This window comes from Stomoxys calcitrans, chromosome 2 (genome assembly GCF_963082655.1).
Source record: "Stomoxys calcitrans chromosome 2, idStoCalc2.1, whole genome shotgun sequence".
Classification (NCBI taxonomy): Eukaryota; Metazoa; Arthropoda; class Insecta; order Diptera; family Muscidae; genus Stomoxys; species Stomoxys calcitrans.
The window spans coordinates 11,754,997-11,771,490 of NC_081553.1; the positions used below are offsets into that span (position 1 = coordinate 11,754,997).

A 16,494-nucleotide genomic window follows, 5' to 3' on the forward strand; every position below is an offset into this window, starting at 1 on the left:
GTGTAATGTGAGACACTTAAGACTTTGGCCAAATTAAAATTTTAAATTGACTTCATGCAGGACCAAGTTTAGAGGTTTATTTCGGCGCATTAGCACAACAGCAGGATTTAAGAATACATGGCTAAATGCATATCAAATTATTTCGAAACAATCATAATAATAAAGCGAGGGACACTTGGGATTAGTGATAAAAGTTCAAATGTGCCTACAAAAATCCATTTAAATTTGTTATTTTATTGAACTAAAATGCTGCTTTTGCCAAGCTAATTAATAAGACACAGGTGTTTGTTTAGAAGAAAAAGCAAGAAAACGAAATATTTCATAATTTGTGTGTGTTGGCAAGCTTTGGAGTTAAACTTTTTTATGACCCCCATCCATGGGATGGGAGGGGTTGGGTTTTATTCCTTTCGTCTTTCCGTTTGCGATGGATATAACTGCCATATCGATCGATCTCCCTCCTTTAGGGTCTTAGGCCTATAAAAAGCATTGGAAGTGGACAATTTTATTTAAAATCATTTGAGTTGAGGTAGAGGACTTGTAGCATAGCTCTCTGCCAAACCTTAGCCGAATTGCTCAAAGAGCTTCTTTACGTATTTTATTAATGATCAAGTTTAACATAAAGCCATACAGCAAAGCCTTACTAGTTTTTCTGGTCTTAACATACATTTGAACTTAAAATATTGCCGAAAGTTGCCTTTGAATCGACAAATAGATGGATGGTGTCGATGTGTTTCTCCTGGGTCTATCAATCGTTGTGTGAATATACGAGGGCTGCTACATAAATTTCTGGCCTTATTATAAAAAGACAATCCCTTGCCAGTTTTTATGGTCTTAACATACATTTGAACTAAAAATATTGTCGAACGTTGCCTTTGAATCGACAAATAGATGGAAGGTGTCGATGTGTTTATATACGAGGGCTGCTATATAAATTTCTGGCCTAATCATAAACAGACAAATTTTTATCTTTAAAAAAGGTTTTATTGTTTTTTAAAGTATCCTCCAGCATGATTTTGCACTTTTGCATGCGATCAAAACAATTGTCGAAAAGCTTTTCCACTTCGATTGAGACCCCTTCAAAACATGGTCAACAGCATTTTCTGGCGACCAAAATCTTAGACCACGCATTTTTTTCTGAATGTGCAGTAATAAAAAGAAAGGCCAGGGCTGTACGGTGGATGCCCCATAAATTTGAAGTTTTGCTCGGTCAAAAATGCGCTGTTGGCTGAAGGGCAGTTAACGGGGAAAATCATTAAAAAAAATCAAATTTTTTGCATAACCTCCTAAAATGACCCTTGGAACACAAATATGAAGTCTGTTTTTGAGGTTTGAGCCTGGGGCCCCCAAACGGGTCTTTCCCCTTACCAAGCGAAATGACGCCGAATATAGACAATATGGTACTCAAATTAAAGGAAATTTTGCATAGAATACGAACATGAAAAAAGGTGTTGGGAAAGGGGGGTTTTTGAATTTAAAGCCTTATTTTGCAAAGAATTTATATAAAAATAAAAAAAGAAAATGAAAAAAACCCCCACTTCCACGACCAATTTTCTGGGGGCCTACCGCTTCCCCAAAACAGACAACAATTATTTACTGTCCATCACAATAGGGAACTTAAATAAAGGTATTTGGGAGTAGAATACGATCTGATATCCCATTGTGAGGCTATGTATATGGGGCACCGCCCCTTCCCCCGAAACACCCCACAAAAAGTACAAATTTACCAACCATGGCTATATGTGTCTCAAATGAAAGGTATTTGAGATTAGAAAACGAATTTGTTAACCAATTTTGAGGGGTGATGCCTCATCCCTTAAACTCTCCTTAGACCAATGGCAATATAGGGTTTAAATAAATGGTATGGTATATTAGAGTAGAGTACGTTAAGAAAAGAAAATTAAAAAAAATGCGCGATTAAAAAAAAAAGAAAAATTCTTCCTCTAAGGCGATATTTTCAAAAAAAAAATCAATTTTATTAGAAACTAGCCGAACCAGACCCGCTCCGCTGTGCCTTCTTTAACTCTCTAATATCTTTTTAGGGTGAGGACACTTCGCCCTGAATGCGGATATCGTGCCATTGTAGTCTATGACGCTGAACGCGTTCGAATCCTGGCGAGAACATTAAACAAAGCGGTGTTTATTTATCCCCTCTTAATGTTGGCGACTTTTGCGAGGTACAATGCCATGCATGGTAATTTAAAAAAATTTCCCCAAAGACGTGTTGCACTGCGGGACGCCATTCGGAATCGTCTATAAAAAAAGGTTCCTTATCATTGAATCGGAAAGCACTCATTGATGTGTGAGAATTTGCTCCCTTCTCGGTTCCTGGTGGTAATGTTCTTCGTTAGGGTAATGTTCTCAATAGGGGAGGGATGGCACCTCCTCAGACATTTCGATTCAAATATGGATATCAAATTCGTGCTGCACTTCCAAATCCCTTTAATTTGAGCCCCATATTGGCATAGCCTGTAACTATGAACCGTTTGAAGGGTGTTTTGTGGCTGGGGCGGCCACCGGCACTTTTTATTGAAAATAGATATAAAATTCGTTCTTTATTCCCAACGGAAATAAAGTTTAGTTTAGTTTCAAATACCTTTCATTTGAGTGCCATATTGTCATAATGGGTCAAATAAGCCATTTGACATATCTTTTTACCTAATGTTTTATGCCATATTCGTAAACTACTGCCTAATACTTTTCATTTGATTCCCATATTGACATGAACTTGTAATGAACTTGTAAAATATCCATCCGACCATTTTCGGATATGGGTGGGGTTTTTGCGGTAAAGGGGAGGGTCAGCCTCCACCCGATATCTAAAAATTATATAGCCTATGTTTCCTTCCAGACAAACGTACACTCTATCAAAAATTTAAGAAAATCGGTTCAGCCAAGTATCATACAGTCATAATGGGTCTAATGACGTTTTTTGAGGGTTGTCGTGACCCCCTATACTTCGATCTGATTTTGTGTCAGATTCGAAATCTACTCCCGAATACCTTTCATTTGAGCCGTATATTGAAATGAACGTCCAATATGTCTATTGGGGCAGTTTTGGGGTTGAAGTGGCCCGATGGGTACATGGACTCAAATTTGAATATTCGTATTCTACTCTCCAATACCTTTCATTTGATACCTATATTGTCCCGATCGGTTAACTTTTGATTTTGGGAAGCGTTTTTGGCATAAGAGGGAGGGTCCGTCCCTCTTCCGATACCGACAAATTATATAGCCTATGTTTCCTTCCAGACCAACCTACACAATATGGGAACATTTCGACAAAATCGGTTCTGCCGTTTTTCAGTTTATACGGACCAAACAAACCCAGTCCCATATATCCCTTATTAGCAAATGTGCCCATTTTGGGCATTTTTGTGGGGGTGGAGTGACCCCCTAAAATTCGACATGAATTTGTATGCCAAATTTGTTATCTACTCCCGCATACTTTTCATTTGATACCCATATTGTCCTTATCGGTCCACTTTTGATTTTGGGTGGTGTTTTTGGGGTAACGGTGGAGGGTCCGCCCCCTTCCGTTATCAATAAATTATAAAGCCTATTCCTAATTCCTGAACATATTCGTACTCTACTCCCGAATACCTTTCATCTGAGTCCCATATTGTCATGATCGTCAAATAAACCTATTTGAAGGGGTTTTGGGGCTGGGCGGCCCGCTGGGTACTTATACTCGAATTTTAATATTCGTATTCTACTCTCCAATACCTTTCATTTGGTGCCTATATTGTGTTGTGGTTTTGGCATAAGGGGGAGGTTCCGTCCCTCTTCCGATACCGACAAATTATATAGCCTATGTTTCCTTTCAGACCAACCTACACAATATGCGAACATTTCGAGAAAATCGATTCTGCCGTTTTTCAGTCTATTCGGAACAAACAAACCGCGTCCCATATATCCGTGATTGGCTAATGTGCCCATTTTGGGCTTTTTGTGGGGGTGGGGTGACCCCCTAAATTTCGACATGAATTTGTAAGCCAGATTTGTTATCTACTGCCGCATCCTTTTCATTTGATACCCATATTGTCCTTATCGGTCCACTTTTGATTTTGGGTGGTGTTTTTGGGGTTACGGTGGAGGGTCCGCCCCCTTCCGTTATCAATAAATTATAAAGCCTATTCCTACTTACTGACCATATTTGTACTCTACTCCCAAATACCTTTTATATGAGTCCCATATTTTCATGATTGTCAAATAAACCCATTTTAAGGCTTTTGGGGCTGGGGCGGCCCCCCCGCTAGTTGGACCCATCATTTTTTATGAAATTCGTACTCTACTCTTGAATACCTTTCATTTGAATCCCATATTGTCCCAATCGGTCCACTTTTATTTTTGGGTAGTACTTTTGGGGTAAGGGGGAGGGTCCGCCCCCCTTTCGATATCAAAAAATAGCCTATGTTTCCTTCCAGACCAACCTACGCAATCTGTGAAAATTACAAGGTAATCGGTTCAGCCGTGTTTGAGTCTATACGAAGTAAACAAACAAACCGACAACTAACAAACACAAATTATTGGGTTGCCCAAAAAGTAATTGCGGATTTTTCATATAGTCGGCGTTGACAAATTTTTTCACAGCTTGTGACTCTGTAATTGCATTCATTCTTCTGTCAGTTATCAGCTGTTGCTTTTAGCTTGCTTTAGAAAAAAGTGTAAAAAAAGTATATTTGATTAAAGTTCATTCTAAGTTTTATTAAAAATGGATTTACTTTCTTTTAAAAAATCCGCAATTACTTTTTGGGCAACCCAATAATTTTTTTTCCCCGGGACGGGATAGCTGTGTGCACCACACAAGCTTGAGGTCCGCTCTTCATTGTGTTCTTTGCTGTCACGAGAAGCTTAGCTGCGAGCTACCGGGCGCGTCCACAGGTTGCGGATAGTGGAATGCTCCATACGGAGTAGCTGCAACGGCAGTCGCGGACAATCAGCGGTATCACCGGCTCTTGCACAAATACTGAGTGCCTATGATGCTTGATATGACAAGGCGAGTTATTGGCGCCTTTAAATAGCCAATGGCCACTCTGTTCCCGCGGAGATCGGTCCTTTGGAGCTTGCTCACCTACCGGAGCTAGACGAGGATCGCCAGCTCCACATGAAAATGTGGTTACAACAACAACAACAAATTGAATTTAATATATAAGATTTTAGATAGTCTCGGGTATACATCCAAGGCTTACACCCGATCTCGCAAACAAGTCCGCCTTTTCTTTTCCCTCTAATATCCCTTTGGCAAGTAACCCATCATAAAGCCAGATTATCTTACCTCTGAAGGAAATTCAAAACATCTCGACAGCCACCAAAAACTTTAGATCTCAAATCGTGCCAATTAAAGCCTTCTATGCTTATTGACTATCGTTGTAGATACATATGTTAGATCTATCTATTCCTTTGGATAGCACAATCTCGGCCGCTCTGGTTAGCGCAAAGACCTCTGCCTGAAAAAAGCACGCATTCGAGTCCGTCTGCAGGTCTTTCAAAATGCTGTCCAGTATATGGGTATGTTCAACTGGAGTTCTCCTAACCAGGTCAGGCTATTAGAGTCTAGACAGAATGCTCTCTGCCGACTCGTTTATAAACAAATCGATTGGCTGGATTCCCATCATAAATTTGCTGTAATTTGAAAGAGTAGAGTGAAAACAATTAGACCCTATTGAAATGTGAATATACCCAAACTTCCAAAATACCAAACAAATGTAACTTCAATAAAATAAATCAACCCTTAATCACTGAGTCTAAGCATTTTAAATGACAATTATTGTCATGAGAAGAATTTCAATTGAACTCATTCAAAATATATTATTTTATTTGGAAAATCTTGTACTTTCAGATAGATTACTCCAAATCGTTGTGGTCGAATCAAAATTTTGTGTCACAAGTCATGTGTCCGGAAGATTTTGAGAATATAAAACAATTGACAGGAAAGCAATGTAGGGAGCTCCTTTATATGCGTACGAAAAGGGTAATTTTGAAGCATGGACTATAATAAAGGAAAAGCCAAAAAGTTCGTAATCCTTATTTTCTTCTTTTGCAGCCCAAGAGAATAGTTCCAGCATTTACCTATCAAACTTTACAAAGCAATACTGAGGTGGAACCCCCCAAAAAGTATATGATCCTCAACCAACCAACAATAATTCCAAACTTATGAAATCTTTTTATATTTTTCAAGGATTGATCTGTTTAAAAAACGTCCTGTTAAGGAGACCTTATTCAAAATATATCTTCGTCGAGGCGATATTCCCGTTGCCCACTCTGGCAAGATAATGCAAAAGAAAAAGGGTGCAGAGCCTCCGTTGAAGTGGTTTTGTAAACCTCAAGAACTGGATTATTGCTACTATTTTCCCATATTTATAGATGGGTAAGATCTACTTTAACTGCTAAATAAATATCTTTTTATACCCCCCACCATAGGAGGCCACCGTAGCGCAGAGGTAAGCATGTCCGCCTATGACGCTGAACGCCTGGGTTCGAATGCTGGCGAGACCATCAGAAAAAAAATTTTCAGCAGAGGTTTTCTCCTCCTAATGCTGGCAACATTTGTGAGGTACTATGACATGTAAAACTTCTCTCGAAAGAGGTGTCGCATTGCGGCACGCCGTTCGGACTCGGCTATAAAAAGGAGACCCCTTGTCATTGAGCTTAAACATAAATCGGACTTCACTCATTGATATGTGAGAAGTTTGCCCCTGTTTTTTAGTGGAATGCTCATGGCCAAAATTTGGATTGGATGGGGTGTACTAATTTCGTCATTCTGTTTGTAACATCTCGAAAAATGCTTCTCAGACCCCAAAAAGTATATATATTCTTGATCGTCATGTCATTTTAAATCGATTTAGCCATGTGCGTCCGTCTGTCGTCCGTTCGTCTGTCTGTCGAAAGCACGCTAACTTTCGAAGCAGTAAAGCTAGCCCCTTGAAATTTTGCTCAAATACTTTTATTAGCGTAGATTGGTTGGGATTGTAAATGGGCCATATCGGCCCATGTTTTGATATAGCTGCCATATAAACCGATCTGGGGTCTTGACTTCTTGAGCCTCTAGACGGCGCAATTCTGGTCCGATTGGAATGGAATTTTGCACGACGTGTTTTGTTATGATATCCAACAACTGTGCTAAGAATGGCGCAAATCGGTCAATAACCTGACATAGCTGCGATATAAAACGATCTTGGGTCTGGACTTCTTGGCATGACGTGTTTCGGTATGACTTTCAACAACTGCGCTAAGTTAAGTTTAAATCGGTCAAAAAGCTGCCATATAAACCGATCTTGGGTCTTGACTTCTTGAGCCTCTAGAGGGCGCAATTCTTATCCGATTGGAATGAAATTTTGCATGACGTGTTTCGGTATGACTTCCAACAACTGCGCTAAGTTAGGTTTAAATCCGTCAAAAACCAGATATAGCTGTCATATAAACCGATCTTGAATCTTGACTGCTTGAATCTTGACTTCTTGAATCTCGACTTCTTAAGCCACTAGAGGGCGCAATTCTTATCCGATTTAAATGAAATCTTGCACGAATTATTTTGTTTTAATATCCAACAACTTTGCTAATCGGTCAATAACCTGATATAGCTGCCATATAAACCGATCTTGGGTCTTGACTTCTTGAGCCTATAAAGGACGCATTTCTTATCCGATTGGAATGAAATTTAGCATGACGTGTTTCGGTATGACTTCCAACAACTGCGCTAAGTTAGGTTCAAATCGGTCAAAAACGTGATATAGCTGTCATATAAACCGATTTTGAATCTTGACTGCTTGAGCCACTAGGGGGCGCAATTCTTATCCGATTTGAATGAAATCTTGCACGAAGTATTTTGTTATAATATCCAACAACTGTGCAAAATATGGTTCAAATCGATTCAAAACCTGATATAGCTGTCATATAAACCGATCTGGGGACTTGACTACTTGAGCTTCTAGAGGGCGCAATTACTATCCGATTTGGCTGAAATTTTACATGACATGTTTTGTTCTAACTTTCAACAACTGTGCTAACCTGATATATCTGCCATATAAACCGATATGGGATCTGGACTTCTGCGATCCATGGTGGAGGGTATATAAGATTCGAACCGGCCGAACTTAGCACGCTTTTACTTGTTTCTTTATACTTTCTCTATTTTAAATACAGTTTATCAGATAGTGACTTAGAGATACGCCGATTGGCCCAATATGGAGCCATGGATATGATTTTAAAAGCCCCTCATAAAATTCTGCCGGTATTGCCAAAAGTTATTATACCCTTTAAGAGAGCTTTTAATACCCGAGACAAGAAAATCATCATTGGAGCTTTGAAGGTTTTACAGTTAATGGTGTTAATGGGTAAGTACTACTTACAGCTTTGCGAAAGGATAGCAACTCGAAATACTTCTTAATATTTAATTGATGGTTGGCTAAGATTGTGAATGGGCCAAATCGGTTCATATTTAGTTGTTGTTGTAGCAGTGTGTTATACACTGAGGCGGCAGTCCTTGCCGATGAAGAACTCCATCGGGTCAATCCGGTACGTACAACCGGCTGCCATGGGATTGGTTCATATTTAGTGGGATTAGATTTAGTGGATTGCAACTCAACTGCAATTGCGTTGCCAGGTGATGGTTGGCTATGGTTATGATTGGGCCAAATTGGTTCATATTAAGTAGGTCGATTATGAATTGCAAATCAACTGCAGTGGCCTTGCCAGGAGATAAAAACTTGATATAAAAATTAGTAAACACGTTGGAAATTTTTGTGAATTGCAGTCAATATCAGTGTTTTTGCACATTCAGCTACTAAGTAAATTGTAAAAAAGTATGCAATTCAATAAAAGAATGCTATCCATAATCGACTCTTAAAAATGTATGTGTTCCCTCAAAAATGAGGTGCGAATTTTTTGCCATTTTGTCAGAATTTGTCTATATTGGTGTAATTTATGACATTTAAACCCCTACTTAGTAGGGTTACCCCATTTGGTTATTAGAGCACCTTCAGAGTGCAATTTGTATAACAATGGGCAAACATTTGGCATGTTAAGTTCTGTTTTGACTTCTAAAATACATAACGAATGTGGTCCGAAAGGCTCCACAACTTGTTAGGGCTCCACATAAACTGACCTCCAGATTTAACTTCTTTAACAAACGCACACTATTTAGGCCCGTGACAGGATGACTATGATCACAAAACGGGTAGGAAGTGTGAGGTCCGATTTGGGTGGTGTTTATCGTCAAAACGGAAAGCTCAGCTGGGCGAGTCCAGAGGTTTCGGATAGTGGCATGCTTCGTATATGGAGTAGCTGCAGTTGAAGTCGCGGACAATAGACGATATCGACTGGAGATTCTCAGTGAAAATTCGGGTGACACAAGCTCTTGCCTAAATAATTTCAAATCGGCTTCATATGGCTTCGAGTTATATAATGTAAATAAATAAAAAATTATTAAATACTGAGTGCCTTTTATACTCGCCTTTAAATAAACAGTGCCCATTACGTTCCGCACAATCTGTCCCATGGACCGAGCTTGTTCACCTTGGAGCTTGACGAGGATCGCTGCCCCCACACAGGGAAATGTGGCTACAACAAGAACAACAACAACATTTATGCGGAGAATATTACATGGTTGAGGGTATTTACGATTCGGCCGGGCCAACATCTTATACAACTATTTTTAAATCGAAAACTTTTACTAGTTTGATACAGTATTTAAAAAGTGGAACAAACTTATATACATGTGTTCTATGTTCATACCTTTATATTATCATATTCCTTTCGTTTTCTCAGGTCCCTGTGTTGGCGAAGCTCTTGTGCCATACTATCGACAACTGTTAGCCGTATGCAACTTATACAAGAATTGTAATGTCAATTTGGGCAATTTGGTTGATCCAGATCGTGAAAAACGCATCGCTGACGTCATAGAGGATACGTTGAACGCACTAGAACATTGTGGCGGCCCAAATGCCTTTATCAACATTAAGTATATGATACCGACCTATGAGAGTTGTGTGCATCCGCGCTGTGAGGCTTCAATTGCGGAAAGGCCTCCTTCTGAGGGTTGGAATTCCAGAAGGCCATAAGAAAGATTTGTGTTGCAGCTTTGAGTTTGAACTTTTTTTGAATTTATATTGAAAACAGTTGTGTTTTATGCAGTGTAACACCATTGAATTAAAATTTTATTTCACTTTTTGCAACTTTAGCAAACAATTATTGTTATATAATCCATTAATTTCTGATTGGAAAGGCTGGAAGAGGAAAAACAATGAAATCGGTTAAACTGACTTTATACAAAGCTGACACTTTTTTTCAAAATTAATCTGTTGGTACATTAATAACCAAGGTTGATCAATATAAAGTAGGGATAATTGACCATTAAAGTAGTGTTAGTGGGTGGTTTACAGCATGGTACAATTAAGAGGTAGAAGTAACAACAAAACTCTACCCCCAACGAAACTACCTTGATTGGCAAATGCGGTAAATTCAAAATTCAAAGTGGTTTCAGAAATAAACGTTGTTTTACAATTTATCTTCTTCAAATCTGTTTTATATTGGGTTGCCCAAAAAGTCATTGCGGATTTTTTAAAAGAAAGTAATTGCATTTTTAATAAAACTTAGAATGAACTTTAATCAAATATACTTTTTTTACACTTTTTTTCTAAAGCAAGCTAATAATAACAGCTGATAACTGACAGAAGAAAGAATGCAATTACAGAGTCACAAGCTGTGAAAAAATTTGTCAACGCCGACTATATGAAAAATCCGCAATTACTTTTTGGGCAACCCAATATTTGTATTTTCATTATTGTAACAATGTTTTTTTTTTGCTTCAGTGTAGAATATCGAATTAAAAAAAAACATCGTTGTAAGGTTTAAGAAAAAAATCACAGCTGGGTTAACAAGCATTCAACATTAAGATTTACTGCAAAATCAAAACAAATATAAAAAAAATGTACTCAGCTGTTTGCATGACCTCACCTACAAACTGCAATGAAATCTTGAATAAAATTTTATAACCATTTCTCTAATGAGGACATTTCAATGAAGATGTTCCATGTGTTATAATGATGAACATACACATATGAAAATGATAATTTGTAAAACAAAGTTTATTTCGAACATCACTTTAACATTTGAAGTTATGGCATTTGCCAATTAAGGTAGACTCCAGGATGCGCTTACAAGGTAAGGTCATGCGAACAGCTGAGTACAATTTTTTTAATATTGTTTCAAAAAGTTGATAGCAGCTGTGATTTTTTTCTAAAATCTTTAAAAGATGTTCCATTTGATCCGGTATTCCGCACACAAGCAACAAATGATGAAAATACGTATATAAAACACTTTTGATGAAGATAAGTTGTAAAACTAAGTTTATTTCTACAACCACTTTGATATTTCAATTTACGTTATTTGCCACTCAAGGTAGTTTCCCCGGGGGTAGGTTTTTGTTGTTGTGCTAATGACACTACCTCCAAATTGCAGCATGAGTAGATTCTTTGGGAGTAGATTTTTGTTGTTGTGCTAATGACGCTACCACTTAGTTGTACCATGTATCACGACATAACCAAGTAGTGTACCGTAAACAGCTGAGTCAATTTATTGTCGTGAAGTGCACTATCTGTCAACGAGTATTGGTTATGCGTTCAAATTTTGACAAATTTTGTTCAGCGATGAGGCTCATTTCTGGTTGAATGGCTACGTAAATAAGCAAAATTGCCGCATTTGGAGTGAAGAGCAACCAGAAGCCGTTCAAGAACTGCCCATGCATCCCGAAAAATGCACTGTTTGGTGTGGTTTGTACGCTGGTGGAATCATTGGACCGTATTTTTTCAAAGATGCTGTTGGACGCAACGTTACGGTGAATGAACACATTTCGAACCGAACACTGATTTTGGTAATAAAATTCAATGATTTGCAAGCGTTGCTCGTTAGTAAGTCTATTCATGATGAAATGTCAAAGCATACTGAGCATCTTTCTCTTTGACACCATGTCTGAAATCCCACGTGATCTGTCAAATACTAATGCATGAAAATCCTAACCCCAAAAAAATCACCCTTTAGTTAAGAACAATAACACACAAAAACAATGAAAAATGGCGCGAAATATTTACATACACAAAATCAGAGTTGCACTAATCACCGATTTTGCAGATAGTGCTCTCAACGTTTTGTAATTGGCCAACTGCCACTACCTGTAAATAAATATATATCTTGCCATATATACCATGTAAAAACTTCCCCCCAAAATCCTGATACTGATTTTGACTTTTCACACGAGCAACTGTCAAAACGCACCATAAAAAATGGTGACGAAGATAATCCGGACACATTCCGTACAAGTGGAACTGAGTTCTATAGACATTATAGTAGCGACATGTCGCTGCATCAGGATACATTTCGCACAATTTTAATTGCAAATGTAATTGAATGCTGACGAAATGGGCCGAATCAACTCCGCTTCCATACAGATGTCTTTGTTGTGTGTTGTTGTTTGGCTTCTGTTTGTGTTCTGACAAAGAAGAGAGTCCGTCGAATTTTGCAATAATTTATTAGGCGTTTTCGCTGTGAATGAAGTTAGTACTCACTGACTGGCTGAAAGCAGAACGCGTTTCAGGGCGCTCAACGTATGATTTGAATATGATATTTTGAAATTAGAGAAATTTTTTTATGATTCTAATATTAAACCACATTACTAACCATTTCCGATGTAATCAACTTTGGAAATTACGTAAATAAGTTGATTTTTAGAAATTCGTGTGAAGCAAAAGGCGCATGATATGTCACTCAACTCAAAGAACACAGGTGGGCGCATCTAATTGCTTAAGTGCGCACAAGTGCTTCGCGTGGTATGTAACTCCACCTGTAGAGGGTTCGCGTGCTCAAAAATTTCCACAAACGTTTACGGAAAGTCGTTTCTTTCTTCAATAAGAGAGAGTGAAAACCATTGGGAGAGCTTTGTAACTGAGAGGTTGCAAATTTCTGCTGGAATATTTTTTCCTTAGCAGAAGTTTCTTACTCTTCTACAAATTTTTACTGGCAAATTGTCAAAATGGTTTTATTAATAGACAGGATTCACTGAATAAGGTTAAGCCAAGCGATCAGCCGATATAGTTTTTTTTTAATATTTGGCAGTACTTGGCATTGAGGATGTCAACTTGTTCTCTTTTTACATTCATTCTTTGTTTACGTTTTCTCCTATATGATGACATTTTCAATCGTCAGATTTGACATCCTTAATGATGTTTATGGGGCCTATCCACTTTGTGTTTTTGCATGTGACCCAGGATTCACTGAATAAGGTTAAGCCAAGCGATCAGCCGATATACTTTTTTTTTAATATTTGGCAGTACTTGGCATTGAGGATGTCAGGATGTCAACTTGTTCTCTTTTTACATTCATTCTTTGTTTACGTTTTCTCCTATATGATGACATTTTCAATCGTCAGATTTGACATCCTTAATGATGTTTATGGGGCCTATCCACTTTGTGTTTTTGCATGTGACCTAACCTTCTATTAGTGAATCCTGCATGTGACCTAACCTTCTATTAGTGAATCCTGATTAATAGACTTTGTTTTACAACTTCTCTTCTTTAAATGTGTTTTATTGTTGTATTTTCATCATTGTAACACTGTTTTGTTGCCTATGCTTGGAATATCGGATCAAATAGAACAACTTTTAAAGATTTTAGAAAAAAATCACAGCTGTGTTATCAAAAAATCAAAATCAACACAAAAATAAAAAAAAAAATTGTACTCAGCTGTTCGCATGACCTCACCTTATGAGTGTTTTCAACGCAGCGCTCAAAAACAAAGAATTGGTATTCTGTATTGCTTTCGGAATAGTCGCTGAAATTTTTAATTGTTCCCCGAGCGGAATTTGATAGCAATCAAAAGTTTTTGTTTTCCTACCAAAAACACGTTTTTTATTTTCACTTATTGTTTTCTCCATTTCAAATATTTTTTCTTTTTCAAATATATGAAGAAAAACTAAGAATTTAAATAAATAAAACATACAAAAATGATGCCGGCAATGGTTTCAAGTGTTGCCACTTTGCTTATTTTTGTCAATTTTCCTACAATTAGCGGTTTTAACCAACGTTTCGCCGACGTTTTTTTATATGGAGTTTGACAGCATTCCGCTTGAAAAGCTGAACAGAATACGCTGTTCAACCGGCACCCATCTGCCGGCTTAGGTTTGGTATTCTATTCTGCTTTCGGAATAGCCGCTGCAATTTTTAATTATTTCGCGAGCGGAATTTGACAGCAATCAAATGTTTTTGTTCCCATACCAAAACACGTTTCTTTATCTGTACTTTTGTTTTCCCTATTTTAGACATTTTTTCTCAAATATATAAAGAAAAAGGAACCATTTAAAACAATAAAACAAACTTAAATGATGCCGGCAGTAGTTTCAAGTGTTGCCACTATATTAGTTTTTTGTCATTTTCCTCACAACAAACAGACTACTACCAAGATATATTCATTTACAGGTAGAGGCAGTTGCCTAACAATAAAATATAGAGTGCACTATCTGTCAACATCAATGATTAGTGCAACTCTGATTTTGTGTATGTTACTAGTTCGCGCCATTTTTCGTTGTTTGTTGTATTATGGTTCTTAATTATAATACACACACAACCAAAACTCGATAGTGTACGCAGCGAGAAAAAATTTTACTCTGCTGTTTACGGTACACTACCTGGTAATTATGTCATGAGTACAACCTTTCCATCGGTTGTCAGCCAATGGTTCGCCGAGGTCGACGTTTTGCCAACACACGCAAAGATATTTATGTGCGTGCGTGTATAGGCGTGCGTATATGAGCGGAGAGAGAATGCAAATAAAAATCTGAAACCCTCATACCGTCAAACCTTTTCAGCTGTTCGCTTGAGACCACCTTTTTAAATTCACCTTGGATTATTACTTGCCACTGTACCCTCTGTGGATCTACCTTGACAGTCCAATTAGTTTTGATGTAAATTGTAATAGATTACCAACTGTATTTGATTGTGCGAAAATAAGCAACTGTGCGCTTATGCAACACTTAGACATAACGGCAATTTTTTATTTTGCTTTGAATGTACTTTGATCAGCTGTGTTATAAGCTTCAATGTTTGTGGACGTGGCGGCCAAACAAACTTAACAAAAGGATCAAACAATAATTAACAAATCTAAATGTTCTGTGATTGTAATGTATGTCGTCATTAGAATTGGCATTGTTCGCATTTTTGATGATATTATGATCATGTAAAAGCCAAAAAGGTACGTATAGGTGCGGAATATGTAACATCAAGTAGTTTGTATTGTGTGCGCCAAATTTTGTCTTTTGGAGGCAAAAGTATTTCCATTGAGGTGTATTTTACCTCCAAAAGTTTGTGAATACAACCTAGCAGCCACATTCTCTAATGTCATTTACTTTATTTTTCTTTGTCTCGATAGGAGTTGTGTCAATGTGAGAGAGTTGAAACCTAACCTTAAATCGTATATCGGTGCAATCCCAGTGAAAACATTTTCAGCTGAGCAGTAACTGACCCTCGCGATTGTTACTAAACAGAATGTCTTATGGCTGTTTATTGCAATTCATCAAATACGGACAAATGGACAAGACTTGTGTTGTGATCAATTGATGTCGTCTTTACAATTTTCGTGAAACGTCCCAATCAATTTCCAAGTTTCTATTTTTTGTCATACTTATTTGTTTTGACGCTGCCTATGAGTTTATTTTGTTAGTTATATCGTTGTCTTGTTTGTGACGCGTTTTTCGACGTTTTTATTTTGTGACTTTTAATTGTTTTTTTACGCGTGTGAACATTTTCTTTAATATTCCTTCGTTACATTCACTGCCACTTTCATAATGGAAACTGCAGCACTAGTGAATACCACCCCCTCATCTAAGCTTTCCGAAGAAGTAGGCTGGCGGCCACACAAACGTTTCTCGGATCGTGATAACTCGGAAGCTGATGATGGCGATGACAACTCGTGTGCTTCGAGTGACATTGATCAGGCCCAATCGAAACGTTTTAAGGGCATGCTAACCAAAACCAATTCCATGGATTCCTGTTTTGAGTCGCCAGTTAATTTTACCTTGAAGCACAAGCGTCTACCACAACACGAGTCGCGTTTCCAGGAGATGCATTTGCAATGTGCGCTATCTCCCATTAGTGAATTATCGATGAATTTGACCGACACATCTTTGAATGGAGACGTGGATCATGGCTTCGAAGATGGCATAACTCCAATTAAACGTCGACGCAATATGCCACGTAAGGTTGGCATGGGTGTTGGCGATCTTCAAAGCATAAAGCAGAGTGACGAAGGTGAGTAAGAAGTTATTTTTTAAAATTGAAGTTTTAAGTTGTCGTTTATTACAAGGATCAAAAGTAAGAGGACTTGGAAATACTTTATCATACAGCTGATATTTTTCAATTTTCAAAGAAAGCCATAAACGATTTAATTAGAGTAGGGTAGTGTTTACCCTTGGCCAGTAATGATACTGGGCCGATCTCTGTACGCAGAGC

General features: G+C 37.9%; 2 protein-coding genes across 4 annotated transcripts in view; both read left to right on the forward strand.

Annotated features, from left to right (window-relative positions):
* The window catches only part of LOC106082817 (parkin coregulated gene protein homolog), a 33,864-nt gene extending 23,665 nt beyond the window's left edge, over nucleotides 1-10,199 (forward strand). Inside the window, exons 2-6 of one of the 3 annotated variants that reach the window (XM_013245553.2) lie at nucleotides 5,840-5,971; nucleotides 6,044-6,114; nucleotides 6,179-6,367; nucleotides 8,143-8,333; nucleotides 9,766-10,199. In XM_013245553.2, coding sequence (XP_013101007.2) covers nucleotides 5,891-5,971; nucleotides 6,044-6,114; nucleotides 6,179-6,367; nucleotides 8,143-8,333; nucleotides 9,766-10,058 — 825 coding nt within the window. In that variant the 5' untranslated portion in view covers nucleotides 5,840-5,890 and the 3' untranslated portion in view covers nucleotides 10,059-10,199. Of the gene's footprint in view, nucleotides 1-5,772; nucleotides 5,972-6,043; nucleotides 6,115-6,178; nucleotides 6,368-8,142; nucleotides 8,334-9,765 lie in introns of those variants that run through there. The other 2 variants (XM_013245552.2, XM_059363195.1) reach the window with 2 other exon arrangements.
* A 4,952-nt stretch (nucleotides 10,200-15,151) lies between these two features.
* LOC106080611 (M-phase inducer phosphatase) overlaps nucleotides 15,152-16,494 on the forward strand; it is a 549,197-nt gene continuing 547,854 nt past the window's right edge. Inside the window, exons 1-2 of the mRNA XM_059362758.1 lie at nucleotides 15,152-15,238; nucleotides 15,416-16,293. Of these exons, the coding sequence (XP_059218741.1) occupies nucleotides 15,831-16,293 (463 nt within the window). The 5' untranslated portion in view covers nucleotides 15,152-15,238; nucleotides 15,416-15,830. The remainder of the gene's footprint in view (nucleotides 15,239-15,415; nucleotides 16,294-16,494) is intronic.